A 25,537-nucleotide genomic window follows, 5' to 3' on the forward strand; every position below is an offset into this window, starting at 1 on the left:
ATATTTCAATCAATATATCTAATTCTCAACATCACCAAATTGGCGGATACTTAAATTAAGAGACTGGAACCATGAAGAGACAAAACAGATCTTTCTACAAACCTGAAAAATGCCACAGGTTTGCAGGAAAAAAATGTAATTTTAAAAAAGTATGAGTGGAAGTTAAAAAAAACCCAGTTAGTAAAAGAATCACCTGTAGGTTTAAAGAAATAAATGGCCTCAGTGATTGTTGCTAAGTAACCACAACAGTATTGCCAACCTTCAAGCCTTTGTTTCTGTTAGTAAAAAGCAGGGGAAGGGCCCTTTCCAGGGCTGTTTTGGTCCTTAAAGGATTCATTGAGGCTAGGCCTGGCAGCAACCACTGAGTGACTTGTTACTATATGACTTGCATAACTCACCCAGGACTGGTTGCTAGCTACTGTTCAACAGCAGCCACCCCACAAAAGCCAGTGTGGTGTAGTGGTTAGAGATTCAGACTAGGATCTGGGAGACCCAGGTTCAAATCATCTCTTTGTCATGGAAGCTCATTGGGTGACTTTGGGCCAGTTACACGTAGAATCATAAAAACATAGGGTTGGAAGAGACCTCTAGGGTCATCAGGTCCAACCTCCTGCACAATGCAGGACATTCACAACTACCCCCCCCCCCAACTGGCCCAGTGACCTCACTCCATGCTAACATACCTGACAGGGGCCGTTTCCAGATGGCTTACCTGCCTCCGGAACGTCGCGCCATGTTGCAGGGAAAATGCGAAATATCGCGTTTTCTCGTGCGAGTTTTGTGCGACGTCATGCGTTTTCCCTGCAACATGGCGCGATGTTCCAGAGGCAGGTAAGCCATCTGGAAACGGCCAGGGTTGCTGTGAAGATGAAATGGATGAGAGGAGAATGATATAAGCTACTTTGGGTCCCCATTGTGGAGAAAGGCAGGACATAAATGAAGTAAATAAATAATAACTACAGCTGAAGATGGAGTGCAGATAAAAGGTAGATTGATTGGTGGGTGGGAAAGAGAGAAGGAAGCATGGAAAGGTGATGATACAAAGGCTTTCAGGAGAGGGGAATGCAGAAATACTGTGTGTCTTTGTGGGTACCTTACCATGTAACTGGGCCCAGCGCTGCAATCAGCATCGTGCAACTGGGTCATAGTTTTCCCAGACAGTGGGTGGGGTGGGGGGAGGGAAAGCTGGACAGGAGTGCAGAAAAGTAGGTTGGATGGTGGGTGGACAGGAGTGAAGGAAGTTGGGAAAGGGTATGGGCTTTGAGGGCTTTCAGGGGAGAGAAAGTGGAAATAGTGGGGCAAGGGGAAAATGAGATTTCCCTGCAAGTCCCTGAGGGACCCCTGATTTAAATAAATAAAAGCCAATGGCAATATAAAAACATTTTTTAAACCCATATTTTGAAACATCCACTATAATAATGTCTTCTGCTTTGTCCAACGTAGAACCCTAGTGGGGTTCAACATGTGACAGGAAGTCACATAGCATCAGAGTCACATGACAGAAAGAGGGGAAGCCAGTGTTATTACCTCACTGGTGTTAAGACTAGGACTGTGGACAGCAGAACAAGAGCTAAACCACATGAAATGAATTACATGAGGATGCTCAAGTGAAGAGAGATGCAATGTTAGCAGGGAAGTGTAGTTTGAATTTCACAGAGCTGGTTAGATTGTTCCTCAGAGGGTTTGTTAATTTCACCTCTCTACAGAACTGGCAAAGATCACTCTTCAAACGGTTTGTTAATTTCCTCTTTGCCTCCTGGAAGGCTCTGTCAATTATTAACGAATCCTCTGAAGAGGATCTTTGCCAGCTTTGTAGAGAGGTGAAATTAACAAACCCTCTGAGGAGCTATCTAGCCAGATCTGGAGAGAGAGGTGAAGTTCAAACTATGCTTTCTGGCTATCTTTGCTTCTCCCTTCACTTGAGCGTCCTCGTGTAATTTGTCTCATGTGGTGTAGCTCTAAGAAAGCCAGGAGAGAAAACACAAATAGAACTCTGGGAGTATAGTCTTCTGAGAAAAAAGGGTCAGATGCCGTGGAGCTTCACCCTCCAGCTACCTCTCCACCAAGTGACCTTGCCTCATCCTCCTGCTGCTTCTTTTGGTATCCATGTAAAGACAGAGAGGAGGGTGATTCCCTTGGTATCTATGTTTGAGCACTAGCAACAGATCCTTCCAAAAGTCTGTGAAAATAATGGCTGTTCTATGGAAGTTTGCAACCAGCAGGTCCCAGCCCTTGGTTTGTACTTCACTGCACTATAAGATACTGCATCCCATGCTGGGTTGAATCTGCATGCATTTCATAGCACTTGCTTCTACTTATTGGCACAATGTGTCTTGGTCCTTTCAATCGGTTACATTTTTATCCTACCTTTCCTCTAAGGAGTTCAGGGTGGTAAACATGATCCTTTTCTTCATCCTCGCAACCACCACATGAGGTAGATTACATTAGGAGAGAGTGACAGATCGAAGGTCCACCATTGAGTTTCACGGTTGACCAAAGTTTTGAAATTGCATCTCCCTGGCCCTAGTTCAACACTCTAACCACTACACTGTACTGATCATCTCAAGTACCTACTAAATATGCTGACTACAGAATATTGGCACAGTTGCTGACTGACCATTCTTTGTTAAGTTGGTATCTTGCTAATGGTTAGAAATAATCAGCAAATATTTTTCAGTGGCTAATGTGGGGCATTAATCAAAGAATCTTAATGTTCCTTGTAAATGAATGAAAGCCAGTTTGGTGTAGCAGTTAAGAGCATGGGACTCTAATCTGGAGAGCTGGGTTTGATTTCCCATTCCTCTGCTTGAAGCCAGCTGGGTAACCTTGGGTCAGTCACAGCTTCTTGGAGCTCTCTCAGCCCCACCCACATCACAGGGTGATTGTTATGAGGATAATAATAACACACTTTGTAAACCGCATTAAGTTGTCCTGAAGGATGATATATAAATCAAATGTTATTGTTGTTGTTGTTGTTAGGGGAAAGTGACAGCCCTTGAAATTAATAAAGAGGTCAAGAAAGTTTGGAGTCAGTTCTGCAGTTTTGAAAGAAAGAAAAAAGAGCAGAGAATTTACATGGAGCTAGCTCATCTGGGTTCAGCCTATGTCAGTTAGCAACTGTGCTACATGCAGAACGAGTAGGGCTGCCAACCTCCAGGTAGGGGCCTGGCAGTTTCCCAAGATTACAACCGATTGCCAGACTACAAAAATAAGGTGCCATGGAGAAAATGGCTGCTTCGGAGCATGGACTATATAGCATTGTACCCCATTGAGGTCCCTCCTAAGGTCCCCCCTATATCTCCAGGAATTTCCAAACCCAGAGTTGGCAACCCTATGATATGAATGAGTGTCTCTGTTTATATATTCACAAATAAAATGAATATTTAAAAGACAGCAGATGTTCCCTGAGTTCATCCTGGGCTGATTTAAGACATCCTGAGGTCCTAAACTATGTCACATTTAAGAGGACCAATAGCATTACCAAATTTAGTAATTTAGTACTTTTTTTGTACTTAGGGTCCCTTCAGATTCTGAAGCCCTAAACTGTAGCTTACTTAGCTTGTGCATAAATCCTGCTTTGTCTGAAGCACTCTTTCCTAGTGCTCATTTGAAAGTTTTATTTATCGCTTTAGGTATGTGCTTCTTTGTACTACCTGTTGCTTTAAGTATGACCCTAATGAGTAGCTCTATATTGTCAGTCCTAGAATTGCTTATGCTCTGTTTCAGTATTTCTTCAACTTTGTATTGGGTTTTTGCTAATGTTATGTCTTTGTAAATTTGCATTTACTTACCCTATGGCATTGTTTATTGAAATGACCTTGATATTGACTGTGCTAATCTCACACTATGTAATCTGCCTTGTGTCTCAGTGAGAAAGGCGGACTATAGATGACATAAACAAACAATCAAAAATAAATTTACATTTTATAGCTCACTATCCTCCCCAAAAGGTTAAACTGGAACACAAACATCATAGAACATACATCAATAAAATGTTTAAAAGCATATAAACTTAATAATTTCAGTTGTGGTGCCAAAACATTGGAACTCCCTCCCCAGGGAGATTTGCCTGTCTCCCTCTTTCATTGTCTTCTTTTTTGTTTCATTTAGCTTACCCCCAGTAAACTCTTGTTGGCCCTCCTCTCTGGTTGTGTGTGCGTTGGTTTATATCTCTAAATGTTTTTATTATATTTATGTATACATTTTAAATGTCATTTTGATGTTTTAAAATGTGTTTGTCACATTGGAGACCCTATTTTGGCTGGAAAGGCAGCATATAATTTTCTTTTTTAATTACAAATATTTAAAAATCAATAAAGCACAAAGCAGAAAGTGGCAAAACAGCTTAAACCCTAGAACTGCTCCTCTCTCTAGGAAAAGAGCATTCAATTGCGTCTTGTCCTAACATGCAGTATCTTAGTCATTTCCAAATATTCTAAAACATTATTATAATGTGCATATTAGGATGTGTTGGTATAACTTTAATAAACTCTGAAATATAATTCAAAGAGGGCAGCATAGGAGAGTCTTGTGGCACCTTGCAGGCTAGTGAATGTTTTCTGACATCAGGAGCCTGATCTTTGTCCTGTACACATGCTGTGACATCCTGCCAGGTCTGGCTGCCTTGCCCCTTACTGACAAAGAAGGAGATTTGATGGAACCAGGCCTTTGTCTGGTCTTAGCTTTCAACCACTCTTTGTACAAATGACAACCATGAACAGCAGGCTGGAGGAGAATGACAAGCATTCTGTTGTGCTCCTCCCTTTCAGAACCCTTTCCAGGCGCCGTATGAATCAGCTAAACCAGAAATACAGGTAAAGAAAGAGGTGGAGGAGGTGGAAAGGCAAACATATTGCAAGGGAGCACGAGGAGGAGAAAGCAGGTAAGGGAACACAAGTTGTTTAAGGGAAACTGGAGCAGCTAAAATTCGATTGGCAGGAAAATGGAAGAAACAGAAGTGGATATTGATACCCTCATTGATGAGATGGATTATATTCCTGGTCACTTTCACCTAGATATGAACTTGAATTTTGAATCTTCTTCTCCTATGAATTTCCAAGGGAGAGACTTGAAGTTAAAACGAGAAAGCTTAATCTATGAGTTAGAGTTTGAAACTGGCTCCCAGCAATTTGCCATCAAAAACCTCCTTGGGGTCTTTTCCTTCTACCTGGAAGACGTGGAACAGGCCAAGGAGATTTTCCTCCAGATCTCTCAGGAGGACCCGGATAATTTGAATGCTTGGGCCAATCTGGCCTATGTGTATGACCGGCTGAACAACGAGCAAGAAGAGGCTAAGTGTGCCGAAAGACTCTCCCACCTCATGGGTTTGGATTCTGAAGAAAAACCTCAAGGGGCTCCCCAGCTCAGAGCTGCCCGGTGCTTAGCAGAGCAGGGCTACGCTTATGCTTTTGATGTTGGGCTGATAAATGAAGAAGAGAAGCTAGAGAAACTGACAGCTGGCCTCACTCTCTATGGGAAGGCTCTTGCTTATGGGAATCAGGTTGGTAGGCAATCATATTTTTTATGTTACCGATTTATTCAGGGCAGGGGGGAGGGAAATGATTCAACAGATAAGAAGGGGCTGTAGCTTAGTGGTAGAACTAAATGCCTTGCAAGAGCAAGGTCCCAGGTTCAAACCCCGATCTCTTCAGTTTAAAAGAATCAGGCCTCCAAGGGCTACCTTGAAGCTGCTTGCCAGTCATAATACACAGCACTGGGCTAGAGGGAATGATAACATGGTATTACATTCCCTCATCTTTAAACAGCAGAAATGGCACCTGAGGCATTTTTAAAATTCAAAGAGCACGAACTAGTTTGTTTATTTTAGATGGGAAAAGTCAGGTGAAATCAGGGGCTGAAAATTTCTGAGGTAAAATTCAGAACATGCACAAACTTCCGTTCTTCTGCTCTTCACTGTTACTTAAAGCTTATGAGGCTTTGGTTCCCTTGTTTTCCCCCAATCGCTCTAGTATTCTTTCTTACAGTATTCTCTTTCTCTTCTGGGATTAGAATGGCTGGTACCCACTTTCTAGTACCCCAAGCCCTCTCTCTTCACACACCAGTGCTTTCCTTCAGTTGTTAACTGAATTTGAAGGTCTCCACAAGCAGTTTCCAACCACACCCTACCAGGGATCACTCTCCAGAGCTACCTCCCTATTTGACTAGGTAGGGAAAATCTCCTCGCCTTAGAAAATCTATCCCCTTTCTTTGGCCTGCTTGGGAATCTGCACCTACTTCCCAAACTGCCCTCTATAAGGACTCCAGCTCTCAACTCCTTCACATGGGATCTCACCCTCTCTCCTAGGACTAAAACCAGACCCTCTTTCCAGCTCATGCTACCCAGTCAGATCCCTTGGAGTAGCCTGCCTCTCAAAGCTCTCTGATTCTGTGAGGAACTGACTCTTAACCGCCCTGCAGCCGTGTGTGTAAGCACTTCCAGGCTTTGTAAAATGTGCAATCTGTCACACCTGGCTCAGTGTGGCAGCTATATCTGGTCGTAGCAGTTGATTGCTAAAGGCAATATCAACAGTATTGAAACTGTGAGCACAGTCTGAATCATTTTTTTCTGTTAAAGCATCTAAAGGAGCAGGAGTTAGGAAAAGCCTTTTCTTACCTGAGATTATGGGGAGCCAATGCAAGTCCAGAAAAAAAACTCAGCTAGGCAGACAAATGGTATAAAGCTGTTTCATATGCTTATAGTATCTGATATTCAAGCAGGCTAGCCCGAGGTTTACAGGCACCATAGGCTGGGAACACACACACTTTGCAATTTTGTCTTTAGGACTTGTACTATATCCACCTTCTACATAGAAATGTTTTAAAACATGGGGGCTAAGAGATGCTGGAAAATTCATGAACAAATCTCCATGACTTTTTATTGCTTAATAGCAGACATCCTGTCCTGCCTTCCAATCTGGATTGGAACCATAGCTTGGTATAGGGAGATTTAACTCTTTTTTCCATGCTTTTGCCTCAAATGTGCTTGTACGTAACATGAACTGTTATTTAACCCACTGGGGGAAAGATACAGCTTGCCGTCTGATGTCTTAAGTTTCCCCCTTGGAGCAAATAGGTTTGGGGGAAAGATGCTGAGGTTGGGAAAACTGTACAGGGTGGAAAGAGTTAACTCTCCCTCCTGTGCTTTACCCTGAATCAAATCCTACCACTGTCATTTAACAATAGAAATGCGCTAAATCTCTATTCACAGTTTTGCCAGAATTTCTTCTGGTTCAGTCCTAATAGTGCAATCCTAAGAACCCTGAACAGACCTGAACAGGATTCTGCGCAGACCAGCTTGGGATTGCTCTCTAAGTAATATGTAAATATAACCATAATTGCTAATTGATGCAGCGTAGAAGAAGGAGAGAGGAAAACAGAATGATCGAGGACAGCCGTAAATGTATAGTTACCAGGCAGCTGACTGCTAAGTATTTCCCAGTTCCAGAGGATCTGATGCCTTAATGAAGTTGCTATGGATGCTGAAATCCACACAATACACTTCGCCATCTCTCTAGGGCTGAGTGCTAGTTCTTCCATTTATCTGTGGGAAGTGTGCTGTTACAGAAAATTCTCAGACACTTGTGTCAGGTCAAGGGAAAGCTCTTCCCATTAAGAAGAGCCACACATTCATTAAAATACTTGTCACCAAACATCTAACCTTGCATAAATGGCATGAGAAAAACTTGCAGAATGGATAATACTGCAATGGTAATATCCCACTGGAAGGAAGAATGGTGATAATATTGAGAAAATGGTTTTTGCAAAGATATTCTGGTGGCCTCCTATGGGAGCATGGCTGTCCAGCAAAGCTTCCAATCCCCTGTGATCATACAAAGTTACCACAAGGTAATGAACATGTACTGTATTTACTCAAATGAATGATTAGGGTTTCTTCCTTTTATGCTATAAAAAAGAGGGGACAGTGGAATTCACATACAATTTACAGTTACGTCCAATAATAAAAATCTTGTATTTAACACTGGGTGGAGGGGTCTTAAATGGTCATCTTCCTTTCAAATAAATATGGTAGGCTTTGCAGTGGCTGAAATGCTTCTAGGATCGCAAGCATGTAAGTTACTCCCAAGCCCATGATAGCCCTTTGGGGTATTCAAAAAACATTCATACCTTGTGATAGTAGCAGCTAACAGTAAGCCAACTTTTCTGTAAGCAGACACTGATAAGGCGAGCTATGAATATTTTCATAAATAAAAATTCAGTCTACTAAACTAATACAACACATGCTGGTCCAGCTCATGATTCTAACACAAAGGTAGAAGTCATAACATTTTATTATTTTGATTTATTTATATTTCTATTCTACCATTCTTTCTTTTTGGGACTCTGGCTGGCATTAAAAAGAAAGGTGGGGGATACATTCTCTCTTTTCTCAAAGACAAATTCTGCCACAGAAAGTTCTTCCTCATGTCCATGTATAATGATTTTATATCAAGTGTGCCCAAAAGATCATCATCACCAAAGGATATATCTTCTACTTTCAGAATTAAACCATTGATGTCCTTAACAAAAGGTCTAATGATAGTGACAAAAGGCCTAAGGTGATAATCCAAATGTTTTACCAAAATATATCATTTACAAGTATATAATTGGATCCAGAAACTGTGAAGTCTGCCAGGGGGAGGCCTCTAAGGCTTATGAATCTTGGGCGACCTATATATAATGGGAATCTGAGAAAATTCATTGATCAAGAAGGAAGAAACAGACTCATCAATATAACCCTATTAAAGACGCTCATCATAAGTAACAGTTTTAATAATAGAATGTGCTTTGTAGGATCGTAAAAATGTCACTATAATTACCTCCAGGTGGCCTCCCACTAGGAGAAGGTTACAAGTGCTAGAATAGACTGGGACCAGCCATAGTCCATAATGGGTGAAGAAGGGTACAAGATGTAAAGGCGGTACCTTACCAAGACAAAACTGGAAGAATGGGAGGAAATGAAAATATAGACAATGTTATCTGTGTAGGCAGTGTACGAGTGCTTGTGGATATGGTATCAATGAGCAGTTTAATGGGTTAAACATATAAACCTGCCTTTTTCTGAGTCAGACCAACGAGTCATTTCGGTCAGAACTGATACAAGCAGAGGCCTTTACCAGTCCCTTTATCTAAGATCCTTTTGAATGGAGATGCCAAGGACTGAAACAATGATATTCTGTGTATAAAGCATGGGCTCAGCTGTGAGTCTATGACCTCTCTACCTCAGGGAAAAATCTGTCGGGGGCAGCAATTTATATTTAAGCGGAAACATTTAATTCATTGGTTAAAATTAATGAAAAACTCTTTGTTGACTTGATTAATTTGACAAGCTGCGTTTAAAAATGCTATTTCCCCCTAATATTATAATTACTGTAGATGGCAAGCACCCTCTTAGAAGAGGTATTCTCTTTACTCCCACATAAACGAGAGAACACCTCTTCTAAGGGCCAAGCTACACATGACGAATGACACTTGAACGGCAAGTGGATTGAGTGGAGGGCAAGTGAACAGGGAGAAATACACTTGCCATTCAAGTGTCATTCGTCATGTGTAGCTTGGCCCTAAGATAGTGCCTGTTGGACCAACATGTGCAGGCAACATCTATACACAAAGTGTCCCTTTTGTGTCAAAACTATTTTATTCACATTTAGATTTAATCAATTAACATTAATCAAACAAATTAATTATCTAAGATTTCTTTAATCAGCGGACAGTTTTAAATTTTAAAATAGTTCGAATAATCTACTGCTACTACTACCACTGTCAGTAAAGGAAGAGGGTAAATCTAAGTAAATTAAAAATACCTGGATTCTGCAGTTAGATGCAATGCTGCAGTTTCAAAATAATGTTCTAAATAGCTGTGCACATGGCTTTGAGCAAGACTCAGATATAACCAAGAAGGGCCCATTTGTGGTTTGCATTTGTTTATATATTCAAGTCTGCTAACAGTGCCCCCGACAGCAGCCACTGTTGCTGGGTCACCATTCTGACAGTGCGCAAGCATAAGACTCATAATGGCTACACAGAGTGCCAAGACTTTTAAAATGTAAATTGACCTTTATGGCATGTAACAGGGGCAAACAAAGCACTGGCACTGCAAGAAAAGCAAAATGTAGGCCTATGGGCTGCAAGTGGATCAACAAGAGCCTCAAGCTCTCTGCGCCAATTTCTAGTAGTTTCAGTGCTGAGAGTGGATGCTTTTCAAGTCCTATCTGCTATCTAAACAAAGGTGCAACCTGTATGCTCAGTTTATAGTTTGCGTTCTAGAATCCTCTGCAGAAAAGGCAGGTGCCTGGGTTGGAACTCCGTTTCTAAAGCTAAGTGTTTGCATTGAGGCTGGGCAGTCTTTATCTTTAAACGACCAGTGTTCAGCATGCAAACTTCTCAAGACTGAAAAAAAAAAACTGAAAAGAGGCTTTTAAAAAACCAGACTAAAAATTTCTTGTAGCATATTTGCCACTTTGGCAAGGCAACATAAAAATGTTGCTCTACAAGTTGTTCAGCTCAAGCAGCAGTCCTCATTTCAGTGAAGATAATTCAGCTCACTTAAAAGTAAACCCTGCTTATTTCAATGGGATTTGCTCCCAAATAAGTGTACACAGGATTGCACCAGTTGGGTATCTGTCTTAGTCTATTTTAGGAAAACAAAACAGAAGCACCTTAAAGACTAACTACTTTTATTCCAGCATGAGCTTTTGGGAGAGAGCTCACTTCTTCGGATACAACAGCAAGAATGAAACTCTTTTACTTCAAGATCGCAGTCTTTCTGTTGCAGTTTGGCTGAATAATGACAGATTCTTTTTCAGGCGTGTTGTAAATATTCTGTAACCTGCATACCATTTGCTTGCTATGTCTTTTCCTTTTGCTCAAAGGTGTATCTGTAAAATTACACGAAGTGTAAACTCCATGAACACCTTTGCTGAAGCAAACACCAAAGTTCAGATGTGTTTTATATTACTGTGCTCTAGTTGATCTACTTAGGTAAAATAACTTCTATCTAGTCAGCCACAAAAAAGACTGCTCTTGTAGAAGTCTTGGTAAGACTGACTCCAAGTAAGCTCTAAAGGGAGGAGGGCAATATAATTTGAGGCTAATTTTTGCCTTATTGTAAAGAGAAATGAACATTAATTTCTGGCAGCTGATATTCTGACTGTATGTGGCAAATAGAGGCAGGCACAAACAGAAATGCGAACTGAAGTTCGTCAGGAACCAGGCTGGTTCATGGTTCGTGAACTAGTGGTTCATAGGAGCTCATTTCTCACGAACCCTGACGAATTTTAGCCTCGTTCATTTGGTTCGTATTCCAGTTCGTCACTGCAGACAGCCTGGCACCGATCAATCAGTTTCCTAGGCAACGGGGGGGAATGGGCTCTCTGCAGACCTTCTGGTGACCCAGAAGTGATGTTTTCACATAGTGAATGAACCGGTTCGTGAACTGGGGTAAGTTCATGAAAGTTTGTGGTTTGTAAAATGCGACGAACCACAAACCGCACAGTTCAGAATTTTCCCAGTTCGTGCCCATCTCTAGTGGCAAACATTCATTACACATTTCCTACATATTTTTAAGATGGGGACCCTGAGTCATGTTTAAAGCCTGCACTGCAAGAATGCCATTATTAAGCATAATGAGAACAGGGCCAGTTGCTGGAATCCATGGAGCTATTATATCTGCAAAGTTCTTTGCCTGAATATAGCTTTTTTTTTCCTGCTGACCTTTCTCTATTGTAGATCCTTTTGGAGGAGAAAAGAAGCTGGTACTTCACTATGGCCACACTGCATATCAGGTAAGACAGGACTCAAGAAAGAAAAGCAGCCATCGGACCCCCTCTCAAAGAAGTAGAGGAGAAAAATTGTAGAGCAGCTAGAGTAATTTGAGTGACATAATTCATTTTTTGCTGTAGCTATTGGTCATGTTGTAGGCTCAGCAGGTGGTTGGCACTGCACTGTGAATGGGGCCCAAACCTTGCTTTCACTCCTGTTGGAGGGCTGCCTGGGAAGAGACATGACAATAATATTCTGCAGTAGCAGCAAAGCAAGTGGGTCAAGCAGTCTGCGCATGTTGTGAGCTACGGATTAAAGAGAGTGACATCACCTGGTGCTGTTCCAATTCCTATTATCTCCATGATCCACTTGGGGCTTCTGCCATGGTGGAATTCATCTATTGCAGGAAATGTGTGGTCTTTGGGCCAATACTTACCTTTTAGAGAGTTGCCTTGGAATGCTGTCTGAAGTTTCTGTTTGGGCTGTTCTAGCTGTGATCTTGCAAGCAAAAGAGGTGATGTGTGTCTGGCTAACAGTAGCAATAATTGGAGTGGCTAGATTTACCAGAAATGTTCATTGTTTCCTCCACTTGCCCGTGGGATTATATTGTCACAATTTGTAGCCAATATGGTGATATTCTGTTAGTATATGTCCAGAGGGATCTACTTTCTGCACTGTGAATATTTACCCTGTGCCATCTTTGTGGGAGATACCACAGCAGCAGCTGAGAGAAAGATGGTTGAGTCGATACATACTAGTTGATGGGGGAGGAGGTAGACATCTGCAACAGTAAAAGTTTGAGGCAGTGTAGTAGGGTTTGGTTGCTATTGTAAACAGTTTTCATATTGGCATTAGGGTTGTACTGCAATTTACTTAACACAATAACTACAGGGTAAGGTAAATGAATTCCAGTTTTCATGGAAATAACCAATGCACACATAAATTCAAATATTCATTAAAGGAAATACATAATTCATTTATAAACTTGAAGTACTTTCTCTATTTACTACCAGAGAAGATATTAAATATCTAGAGTAGCGCCCTGTAGCTTTGGTCTAAAGTATCACAGCCAAGATCATACCATCAGTTCAAAGTTATAGTAATGAAGTATTTGTTCTTTGCTGAAGAATCAGTTAACAGCCCAACCCATGTAGAAAAGATTCACTGTAACTCCAGAAGTTCCATTTCGTATAAGAAATTATTTATTTGGAATGAGCACACTGTTATGATAACAAGATAAGAATGGAGTTCCCCCCCCCCCCACTCCTGCTAAGGTTCTGGATTGCTGTATTATAAACAGACATGATTTAAATGTAATGATAAGCCATCATTTGTTGTCTTGTTGGGCATAAACATGGGGGATCCTCAGACTCCTTATCACCTTGCATGTGGCCTGCTAATGAAAGACTTCCACTTTTATGGCAGACTATAGTTGTCATTACCTCTGAACCACAAACTATGGTTTGTATACTTTCTTACAATCTAGGATTCCAAAACACGGTCCAGTTTCTGTCTTGGTTTGTATGGAAGAGTGCAACTCATAACCTGTGATTCAGCTGTAACGGCAAACTATGATTTGCCACAAAAACAGAATTTCATTTGCTGGCTATTTGCAAAGGTAAGAAGACAGTGCACAAGCCCAGGGACCCCCCCTCCCAAACTTGTTTATGTAGCAAGAAATTTTAGTTTGTCATTATTTCTGAATGATGTCATAATATGTTGATTAGCACCGGGTTCTACACACACAGCTCTGAACCAATCAGTATCAGATCAAAGACATCATGAGATTTTTATCCATGGGTGTTCCCAGCTATTTTACACATCAAACTTTATAAATATTTTTGCATAAAAGGCTGTTTCAAAAACAGTAGTGAAGCAATTCTCATGAAAGCACAGTGTCACTGGTATAAACAAGACTGCCAGAATGCTTGCCAATAAGATATAAAGGGTGAAACCACATTAGTAGGGTATAATACAAATCAAGAAATATAATGAAGTCAATCCTATATATTGTAATACAAAAAATTCAGCTCTGTCAGAAATATACAGAAAAGTCAATATATATAAAGAACCATCCAATAAATACATAAATTGGTGCAACAAAACAAGAAGTCATTCCACAGGAAAGCTTCCAGCTAGGTAAGTAGTCAGTCACACAAATATTCAGTATAATGAATTGCGTATTCTATTTCAGGTGGAGCCGGTGAAGGCGGGGTTCACAAAGCCAGATTTGACTGTGTTGATTGTATTCTTGATGGTGCTGTATATTGTATACTATTAACTAATTTTGCTGTATGGTGGTAGCATTTTGCCCCTGAAGAGGTTGTCGAGACGAAACAGCAGATTCAAGCCAGCATTGCATGTAGGGCGGTGCGGGTTTGCTTTGTGCACCCCGCCTTCACTGGCTCCACCTGAAATAGAATATGCAATTCATTATACTGAATATTTATATGACTGACTACTTACCTAGCTGGAAGCTTACCTGTGGAATGACTTCTTGTTTTGTTGCACCAATTTATGTATTTATTGGATGGTTCTTTATATATATTGACTTTTCTGTATATTTCTGATTGAGTTGAATTTTTTGTATTGGATTGATTTCATTATATTTCTTGATTTGTATTATACCCTACTCGTGAGGTTTCACCCTTTATATCTTATTGTATTTGAGTGGGTTCCTCTTTTATATTTGCTTAGAATGCTTGCCAAAGCATCTTTCAGAAACATATTACTGTATAAAACGTAACATTGAAAAACTTACAAAAATATTTACGATAAAGCTGTTAGGTATGATGACATGGCACACAGTGATTCAAGAACATACTGTTATTCATGGATGCCAGTTGTGAACTTACAAACCAACGTAAAGGAGGCTACCCCCGCCGTTGACTGCAAACTAAAGGAAACTCCACGGGGGTTATAATCAATATTATATACAGTACACCATGTATAACTCACAAAAAGTAATTTAATCACTATTTAACATCAGCAAATGCTTAACACATGACAAAAATTACAATATTCAATGTATGTTTACAACCATTCAATATCACTATGTTCAGAACATTCAAGGTATCCAGAATGAACCTTCAGAACAAGTACAAGTTAACCAGTGTCCAGCAACGTATCTTCTCAAAGGTCACTCAGCAAACAGTGTCCATTTTGCAATCAATTGAGATGTGATGAAACAATGAAATAACTGCAGGGATAAACTATCCCCACGGGTTTATTTCAACGCAAGCCACTCGTCCTGAAAAGGAAGTAAAAGAAAATAGAGAGAGACACGCCCAATCTGGGGCCGGCTGAAGCTCAGATTTCGTCAATGCCTCCTCAGGAGCGTCAGTCTCCGTGGTGTTCTATTCTCAAAGCGTGCATTTTAAACATCTGTAAACAAAAATACCCTTATATAGCCAGACCTTCTCCTCAAATTCAACAACTTCAATGTGGAAATTAGCTTACTCACTGATGCATACACCTCTTAATGTTCCCAATCTCGGTGAGTCCTTCATTCCCCACTGGTAACGTGCGGCGGCCATGTATTCTCTGGCGCGCCCCGTGTGGATCAAGCCCAACATTCTTAAAGACCACCCACTCAGCTCATACCTTAAAATTTAAAGTGACCGTTGCTTCCAACAGCTAAACATAAATCAAAGAAAACAATTTAACACCAACTCATTATTTAACCCTTGAGGTTTCACGGTGCGCAAGCGAGAGATCCAAAATGCCTCCCTGCGCAAAAGAGCTACCTGATCTTTTTGTACTACTTCCAAGATGGCAACCCGAAGGGAGTTGCTCTCATGATCACACTCTATCCAGTGCTGCACCAAAGGCGCTTCTAAGACCCTGTTCCTAATCCGTGAAAGATGTTCCAACATCCGTACCTTTATTGGTCTACCCGTGCACCCTACATAAAATAATTTGCACGGACATTCAATCAAATAAACCACCCCTGCAGTGTAGCATGATGTTAAATAGTGATTAAATTACTTTTTGTGAGTTATACATGGTGTACTGTATATAATATTGATTATAACCCCCGGGGGTTTCCTTTAGTTTGCAGTTGTGAACTACAAGCAGAAAGTCATTAGGGAGCAGAACTATATCCTGAATCAATCAAATCCATGTAGAAAGCAGGGGCTGGCAGAACTTTCAGAGGAGTCTGACTCCTGCCTGTGGATTTTGATGCTGGTGAATAGAAGACAGGAGTCCACAAAACAGTGTCTTCACAGTCCCATGAGCTTGACCGCTTTTCATATGGAAACTCCACCCTGGTTGCTTTTCTGCCAATGGGACTCCTGCGGGGGGAAGGGGGCCTTTTGTATTTAATTGTACTTTAATTCCTATGATCCAATTTTTTCCTTAAAAGTGGGATTAAAATGTAACAAATAAGTAAGGTGGTTTCAAGAGTAAAGTATGGTAGCAAAAGAGTTCAGCATCCACCTTCACTTTAAATTACTCCTCTCTCCATTTTGTATACATTAAATGACAGCCCACCACACTAGCAATGTTGCCCTCAGCCCTAAAGTTACATAGTTTAAATATCCTCAAGGAGGTCCATATCCCTTGGCAAACACTTTCGTGGCCATGCCTTAAAGACTGAGAAGTAATTCATTCAAGAAGAACATGATTTAATCATACAGACCATGTTAAAGTTACATTGTTCCAACAGCTGCCAAAAAGTAGGTCTGGAGTGCCAAAGAAAAATCTATCCAGTGGGGGTAGCGGGTGGGGGAAGGATTATTGCAAACCAAGTAAGGGAAAACAAGTAAGATTCCAAAAGAGTTTGTAATTGTCCTGGGGATTCACAAAGGGGAAAGGGAGAAGAAAAGGAGATGTTAGATATTTGGAGATGGAATGGAAAGGAAGAAGATGCAGAATAAGCACCATTCAACCTTCCTAAAATGACAATACAGGTAGATTTTTATTTCAAAGATGGTATTCTGTTTTAAAGACAGCAAGCACATGGGAAACTAACATTTGTTCCCACCTATTTTCTAAAGAGCAAAGAATTCTTTTATTATATTTTAAATTTATTTTATTACAGTACTTACTAAAGCATATTCCAATAAAATTTAAACTAGAAACCAACATTTTTGTATCTTAATTAATGCATTCTATACTGTCTAAGCCCTATTACATTAATTCTGATTCCAAATAACATACTAAGGGTATCCAACTTTCTTCCCTGTATCTAATACTCTTAGAATTTTGTAGCAGTCAGTTTTATCATTTTCATTATAGCCTATACTTTTAGCATCCATTCTTATTTACAAGGTAGTAATTGAGTCTTCCAGTATCTGTTGAAAACTATTCTTGCTCCTGTTTAACAGCCTCTCTCTATATACTATTGGCACTGTTTCTATGTAATTCAATCAAAAAAAGCTTCTGGACGCATTGAAAGCCAATGTTCCATACATCATAAATTACTCCATGTACCATTTTCCAAAAAAATCCTGCTCTGCTACATCCCCACTACATAAGCTGAAAATCAGCATTCTTCATTAAGTAAAACCAACATTCCTTACTCATTTTACTGCTAATTGCAGACAACATTAGTGGGGTCATAACAATTGGTTGATAATTTTAAAGCAGTTCTCCCTAAGCTGCTCCCTTTAAATAAAACAGCAGTTTTTCTGAACTAATTTCATAAGTAAATGCTTTCTGCCATTTCAGATTATGTTCATTGTTCCTTTTGTATTCATTTTTAATCAAAAGATGATATAATTTATAGTTCCAGAGGAGTTAGCCGTGTTAGTCTGTTGTAGCAAAATAGAAAAGAGTCCAGTAGCACCTTTAAGACTAACCAACTTTACTGTAGGATAAACTTTCAAGAACATCTGATGATAATGAAAGGTAATGATAATGAAAGGATAAACTTTCGAGAACATCTGTGGTTCTCAAAAGCTTATGCTATGTACAGTAAAGTTGGACTCTTTTCTATTTTATAGTAAATCTTCTGATTCTCCTTCAAAGCCTGTTCAAATTTAAACCTTTTCACTTGTAAAGCCACAAAGCTTTTAATTTACAAATAATTAAGTCATTTTAATGTTCTTGTTTGCAGGGATAGTATCATAAAGAGTATTTCCATTATTGCTTACCAAGTCAATAAAAACAAAGAATTCTTCTAGAACCGAATTAAGCACTGTGTTCATTAATTCTAAGTTTCCTAGTCCTCAAACAATATCCTTGTTGGGACAATACATTTGTTCAGTTTCACTTCATACTGTTTGAAGCACATCTCACAACCTCACATGGACTACCAATATCATCTATGTACCAAGGTCAAATTTACAAGGGCACAATGACAAAGAGTCATTGATCCAAATTAGTAAAATTTTAGTATATGAGGGGTTATGTCAGGGAATAGAAATGGGCACGAACTGAAATACGAACCAAAGTTTGTGACGAATTGGGCCAGTTCGTGGTTCATGAACCTACAGTTCGTCAGAGCCCATTTCTGACAAACTACTATGAACTTTAGGCTGATTCATTTGGTTCATTTTTTGGTTCATCACTGCAGACAGCCTGGTGCCAATCACTCAGTTTCCTAGGCAACAGGGGATGGACTTCCCGCAGACCTTCTGCTGGCCCAGAAGTGACCTTCTGCTGGCCCGGAAGTGATGGTTTGCTGGCCTGGATGTGACATTTTCATGAACCAAACGAACCGGTTCGTGAACCGGGGCAGGTTCATGAAAATTCATGGTTTGTGAAATACGATGAACCACAAACTGCATGGTTCTTTTTTTTCTTTTTCCCCCCCGGTTCATGCCCACCTCTATCAGGGAAGTATATCTTCCCTATATTTTCATCTTTTTTCCCAAATGTGGCAACAGAGCAAGCAGGAGGGTATCTGGAAGAAGCAAATTGATTGTGTCTACACGTGGAGAAATAAACAAAAATAGCAGTTCCCTTTCTGTTTCAGATTGGATGGAATGTGGCTGAACAATGGTAACGATGAAGAAAAAAGGTTGCCAGCCTACAACAGGACACTAGTTTTGCTTCAACAAGTCCTCAAATCTTCTAATTTAAATTACAGAGGTAAGAATAAGAATAATCTCTATAGTACAACAGCTGCATGTGTAATTCACATCTTCCACTGCTTAAAACTGTTTCCATCAAATTAGGAAATTCTGCTGTTCAGCTAAAGGGTACAGGTTCATGGCCAAGATGCAAAAGAGCTATTATATATATTGAGATTAACAGCTCTTTATTATAGTAAACATCTTTATTGGAAGCTGGAAGCAGACAGACAGCAGACAGGCTCAACAGTAACTAATATATAATTACAAAACCACACCCACTTTTAACAACAACCAATACAAGGTAAGCAGCTAGAATCCTTCACTTGCATAAACTATATACAAAGTAACTACTTGTAGCACAGTGATTGGACTATAAGGCAACACTTTTGATTGGCCAATACCAGCACAAAAGACCAATAGTCTTGTAAGCCTCAGGAGCGTTCGTTCCTATTCAAGCAATACATAACAAGAGCTATTTACACACAAAAACATACATGCTGGCAAGCTGCTATTCATTTTCGAAAATGGTTGGTATTTTCAGCTGACAAGAAAAACCCCTAGATACTTTATCTTTCCTTATACAGATATAAAACAATTTTAGGGATATTTTCTACCATAACTCCCCATAATTAATTTGGTTTTTGTTACCATTATACAGGAAGAATTGAATTTCCAAATGATTGTCTTGTGTCTTGATATGCTCTGAATTCTGTATTCCTTTTCATTTTAGCTCTATCCTGGTGTTACCTTGGGATATTACTTGAAAGGTCAGAAACATTTTCAACTACCCCCATGGGTATTCATGATTGTGGTTACACTGGGAATGGTTCCCTTGACTGCTTTGGAAAGGTAGGTTGATATATCATTGCTGAAATACAGAGAAAATGGCCATAAACATTCAGGGATTCCTCTTCTATTTTTTTTCTTAATTCTACCTACACCCATTATTCCCCAGGCTGCTCTGAAAACCTGAATGGAGAGTTCCTTAAATGGAATCTTAGTATTTCATGTTTGGACATGGGCTTGGACAAGCTGAGAAAAAATAGAGTAGAGGAAATACTGTAGGCTGTGATGAGAGGTGTTACTTTTCCCTTCTTATGTTCCTGTGTATATAGTCACACAACACAAACACATTCCCCTGCAAGATGTAAAACATGAATTGGCCAATGCAGTTATAGTTATTTAATATACATACGTCCATCAACTGTAATTTTAGCTAACACAAACACACCTAAATACAGCTTAAATCATGACCCAAATCTAGACATTTCAACAAAACTTTCTCTGCCATTCAACAAGCAAATGTAAAAGTTCCTAGAGAATTGTGCAAACATTTCTGTAATAACTACACATTTTTTAAAAATGTTCAAATATTCAGAAGTGAGATCTCCCATTTTTTAAAAATTCCTGTAGAAATATGGCTATGGATATACAGAAACCTATTAAACATCTCAAATTGAACCCCCCCCCAATTGCTGTCTTGCAACTTGCCTGTTAACGTGAGAGATGGAATCTTCTTCTCTTTTGTTAATTTATTTTCTGCACCAAAAGTAGACATTATCCCAAACTGGATCTGGCACATTTAGTCTTTCTAAGGGCCATCATTTGTAACTGTGTCCAATATGTGAACACAACGAAGTAAATCTCTCCTGTTTATAACTAATCTATACAGCGTGCAAGTTCACTAACTGAAAAAAGTTCCTGAATTCATCACATGAGAGGGACATTGGTGTTTTGTAGCAGGGGTGGAGGGGATAGCTGCAGGTCAAGACATTATCCTCTTTGTGAAAGAGTTCAGGGTGGGGAGATGGAAGCTGTATAGGAACAGGGTCTGCCCCACCTCCTTCTCTTTTTGACTACCAATGAGGGAGACATGAGGAACACCACAATACAGGCATAATTGCTTGAGGGATGGGTGGGGTAGAGCACGCAAACAGATATGGGAATCCACCTTTTGAACATTGGCTCCTGCTGCCCTTCCATAAGCATCCCCAGTCTTGGAGGTCTCTAGCCAGCCTTCAGGGCACACTTTCATATAAGCCACACAGGAACAGAGCTCAACCAGCACATCTCTCATCAGCAGTAGCACTGACAGGGATCCTTTGTGGATTTGTTTGCTTTGAAGGCAATAGAAATAGCGAGAGATAATCCACCTGTTCTAAACCGTTTGACAAAAATCTTCCAATTCCTTGGTAAGCAAGAGATGGCAATGGCCGTCTGCAACATGGCCTTAGATGCACTGCCAGACCCAGCACTCAACTGGCAAGCATACTGCATGCGTGCTAAGGTATGTAGCATTTCAACATATTGCTTTCCTAATATACCAATGTTATTGAAGAGACCAGCTTTTTCTGTTCTAATGTTAAAAAGAAGTGTGTTTCTAGTAGCTTTGCCCTCTGGAAGGCCCTTATAGTCAATGTCTGCCTTGTAAGTATCAGCTGTATTTAGGGCTGCCAGCCTCCAGGTGGTAGCTGGAGATCCCCCAGAATTACAACTGATCTCCAGCTGACAGACATCAGTTCCCCTGGAGGAAATGGCTGCTTTGAAGAGTAGACTCTATGGTATTATACCCTGCTAAGCTCCCTCCATTTCCTAAACCCCACCCTCTCCAGGCTCCACCCCCCAAATCTCCAGGGATTTCCCAACCTGGAGCTGGCAACCCTAGCTGTATTGGCCTCTGACTAGCCACAGATCCACATCTCAGGAAAAGTGCCTCTTCCTGGGTCTTGTCCTAATGTGGGCACTGTTTGGCGTTCTGGTGCTGGCAAGAAAAACCAAGAATAATGCATTAAAACAAAGAAGAAGCCTTAATATTCCTGTCTTTTAGATGCTAATTAAACTATATTTGCGTGACCTGGAACGTGTAAAGATGGGCTTGGGGGGAATGCCAGACCAGAAAAACCTCTCTGATGCCAAAGCTGATCTTGAGTGTGTCATGAAGGTACATCCATGTCTGAAGACATACCTTGATCTCGGCCAGGTGAGTGGAGGCATTCACATTCTCCAGAGCTTTTCATTGCTTGTTCATTGCTTCCTTGTTTTATTTTCACAAATAGGGACAATAAAATGTGTAAATTATGTTGTGGTTCTGAGGGACAGTAGAATGCTAAAGCTAAAGGAGCACGTTGTGTCCCAGTAGGGATATTATAAAAATGTAGTCGAAGAGGCCAGATTATCATCACAATTGTAGGCATTTAAAACCATAAATGATACCAAGGAAAGGGCCTGTACATATGAATCTCGTCAGGGATAAGCAATATAAGGTTAGCAGACACTGTCAAGTCCCCCAGGGCTTCCCCTGCAGGATATGCACTCCTGCTCTGTTACTGTGCAGTGACTGAGAGCCAAGCTACAAGTGACGCCCGACACAGGTTGGACACTTGTCAGCTTCCCTCAAGTTTTGATGCGAAATGTAGGCATCCTGATCTTGCAGCTGTAATGGAGAGCAAAGCTGTAAAACCAGGACGCCTACATTTCCCATCATAACTTGAGGGAAGCTGACAAGTGTCCAACCTGTGTAAGGTGTTACTTGTAGTTTGGCTCTCATTCACTGCGTAGGTAAGTGTAGAGACTAGATAGTGTCTTGGATATACTGGAGGTTTTCCACAAACAGGAGAGGGTGTTTACTAGGTCTTCCCACCTGCCGCAGACCTCTGACTCCCCCTTATATTGCTGGGAGGCCCCCTGCCCTCAGGAGTCATTTCAGGGGTCATTTGGGGCTTCATCAGAAGGGAGGAGGTGAGAAAAATATGCTCTGCTGACATAAAACTTTCAGTTTGCTAAAATTCTCCAGAAGAACCATGCCATAGCCTTATAGGCCTTTTGTAGCTTTGCTATCCTAACAGACTTCTGATTCTCTCCTTATGTTGCTTGGGGGAGGGGGTCCTGTGCTAATTTTTAATATTTTAAAAAATATTCAAATAGGGTCCTATTTCAGATACTTTCTCAGATTGCAGAGATCCATTATCCTGGAGGAAATGGCAGCTTCAGAGGGGAGACTCTGTGGCATTGCATCCATGCTGAGCTCCTTCCCCTCCCCAAACTCTGCCCTCCCCTGGCACCACCCCTAAATCTCTAGGAATTTACCAAACTGGAGGGTTGCTGAAGTAAGTATGCCCTCAAACACCACCCCCTTTTCTGCTTTTCTTTTAGGTCTATTATTACATGGGAGTAGATGCCATGCAGGAGCTTTTCCTAGTGGATGAAAATGCCCTGAATACTGCCCTTGTGTTCTTTGCCAAAGCTATGGAATTGGACCTGGGGAATGTCCTACCTGAAATTCAGTTACTGCGGGGGAAGTGTCTACGAATCAAAAATGAAGAGCTAAATGCCATTAAATGCTTCAAGCATGCAATAGAGCTGGATGATGTGGGCTCCGTGTGTACAGAGAGTTTTCGATGTTTGATGGAAACACTGCTTAACTTGTTCAGTCAAAAGAGGATGAACACTGAGATGCTGATGCAGGAAGTAGAGCTCTGGGTAAAGAAGGCTGAGGAAAAATATCCAAAGCAGCGACTGCAACTGGAGCTTAAGCTAGTCTGTCGCCATTACACAGCCGAGGTGCTTGAACTTTCAAAAGCCATGGTGGCCAGAGGGAAGACTGAGCTGGTAAAACTGCTCTTTGAGACAATGAAATGTGATTTTAACAAAGGCAAACTGAATGAACGCTCACTGTCCTTTTGAACAGTTGATTTCTGGGCCACAGTACAAAAGAAGTTTTCACTAAGCCTGAGCTTTTAGTACAATAATTTGTTTACCTTGTTCAGCAGAGAAACTATTTTATGAAGAGCTATGTAATAAAATGATGTAGTCTCTGGAGCGCCTGCCAAGTATTACACTCACTCCTATATACATGGAAGAACTGAGGTATGTGGGTTGATATTCATAAACGTCACCTCACATTTTTAATTCAGTAAGAAATGTGGATGTTTAAACCTTCCAAGAAAATATAATACCACCTCAGAGTTGGACTCTCAATTATTTTTGCCTCATATATTTTGCCTCATAATATATATTTGCCTCATAATATAGTTATGCAGTTAGGCAGTTCTTTATATGACCCTCACAGTGAACTCATAAGCAGGTGTACCCAAAATCCTACTGGTCTACTCAGTGGGACTTAGTCCCAGAAAAGAGTTCTTATGATTACACTGGTAATTACTAAATCCAAATGTGGTTGGATGTTGATTCTAATCTACTTTAAGTCCTTGGATAGAATACAATAGAGAGCTTCTGTAGCATAGTGATAAAGTGGTTGGACTGTGAATCAGCACTCTACCAGCAGCCCAATCTGCTGTTCGCGAGCAAGCTGTTTGTGAGGTCCCGTTCCCAGCGAACATGTGTTCGTTCCAAGCCCTCTTCGTGGCGTTTGTCAGCCGTTCATAAAGCCAGACAGTCTGGTGCCTTTCAATCAATTCCCCTGGCAACATAGGCATGGACTGTCTGAACTCTGTCTGAACTCCTGGCTTCTAATCCCTCAAAGTAGCTTCCAGCAGACAGTCCAATTTTTGCCACTGTAAACAGAAAATGACATGAAAGGGAGAGACCCATGGATCATGCCTTTCCCGGGATGCAATCTCTCTGAAACTTGGGTGGTCTTCAGAGGACGGTGAGGACTATGTCCCCTGCAAATTTGGTGGGTATTGGACATGGGGAAGGTCAGTTTGTTACCCCTCAAAGTAGCTCCCAGCAGACATTCCAGTTTTTGCCAGTGTAAACAGAAAATGACATGAAAGGGGGAGACCCATGGACTCTCCTTTCCCTGGCTCAAGTTCAGCTAAGTCCCAAGGGGGCTGTTCTGGCTCCCATGAACCTCCAACTACGAACATGTTTGTGAACATGTCATGTCCATCAATGTTCGTGAATCCCTGTTCGTGGATGGCAATGAACAACGAACATCATGTTTGGGTTTTTTCCCCTGTTCATGCCCATCTCTACTTTGTTCCCCACTCTGAATGGGCACTAATCTGTCCAGAAGTGAGGTATGTAAGCACGTTGTTGTTGTTACTAAATGTTCATTTGCTTTAAATGAAGCAGTCTGGTATGGGCTGTAAGGCTGAGAGAATCAGCCTCCTATACCTTTTATTTAATATAAGAGAGTTCTAAGAACAAAACTTATTTTTAAATTGTCAAAATATGTTAATAATATATATATGGAAACTCTCTTTCCCGGGCCCTTGATAGCTCCTCAGCACTTCTGGCTTGGAAAAGATCGCTGTAGTAGTAGAGGTTGGCCCACAGCAAATAGGCACAAGTTAGCTAGTAGTGAGTGAGGACAAGCAGACAGGTGGAACATGAACAGCTGTCTGTGAGTCTAATCTTTCTACTTACTGGAAGGGACAGATGAGGCAGGAATGTGAAGCCTAGGATCTTATGCCAAGGACAGTCAAGCACAATGACTTATTCTGACGTTGCAGCAGAAATCAATCTGAACACATTGCAATGAATAACTGTGTGTTTTTACTGAAATGTATTAGTGATGTACAGTTCCAGAATAATTATCTCTATATATGATATTCATATATTCATATCATTAGCCATTTCAGAATCCAATAGAGAAATCCATGTATTAAGTTGCCATTTAATTCTTCCTTCCTCTCCATATTGTGAAAAGTGAAAAAGAAAAAAAAGCAGTCTTTTTAAAATGAGGGTTGGCAGGAGGTCCCTAAGTCTATGATGATTCTATTACTCTGAATTTCATTTCATTTTAAGCTGTCCTTTATATCAGTGAGTCTGAGTTATGATCCAGCTGATCTACA

General features: G+C 40.6%; 1 protein-coding gene across 2 annotated transcripts; it reads left to right on the forward strand.

Moving 5' to 3' along the window:
* Positions 1–4,693: 4,693 nt before the first annotated feature.
* On the forward strand, positions 4,694–23,759 carry TTC22 (tetratricopeptide repeat domain 22). 2 transcript variants are annotated; one of them, XM_054979113.1, is made up of 7 exons: positions 4,696–5,500; positions 11,725–11,780; positions 18,680–18,795; positions 19,510–19,628; positions 20,905–21,066; positions 21,607–21,759; positions 22,932–23,759. In XM_054979113.1, the coding sequence occupies exons 1-7, from the start codon at positions 4,943–4,945 to the stop codon at positions 23,460–23,462; spliced, it is 1,695 nt and encodes a 564-aa protein (XP_054835088.1). In that variant the 5' UTR covers positions 4,696–4,942; the 3' UTR covers positions 23,463–23,759. The 2 variants fall into 2 exon arrangements, with proteins under 2 accessions (XP_054835089.1, XP_054835088.1); XM_054979114.1 differs by lacking the exon at positions 20,905–21,066 and having other exon boundaries at positions 4,694–5,500.
* Positions 23,760–25,537: the final 1,778 nt, after the last annotated feature.

Source organism: Eublepharis macularius, chromosome 5 (genome assembly GCF_028583425.1).
Source record: "Eublepharis macularius isolate TG4126 chromosome 5, MPM_Emac_v1.0, whole genome shotgun sequence".
Classification (NCBI taxonomy): domain Eukaryota; kingdom Metazoa; phylum Chordata; class Lepidosauria; order Squamata; family Eublepharidae; genus Eublepharis; species Eublepharis macularius.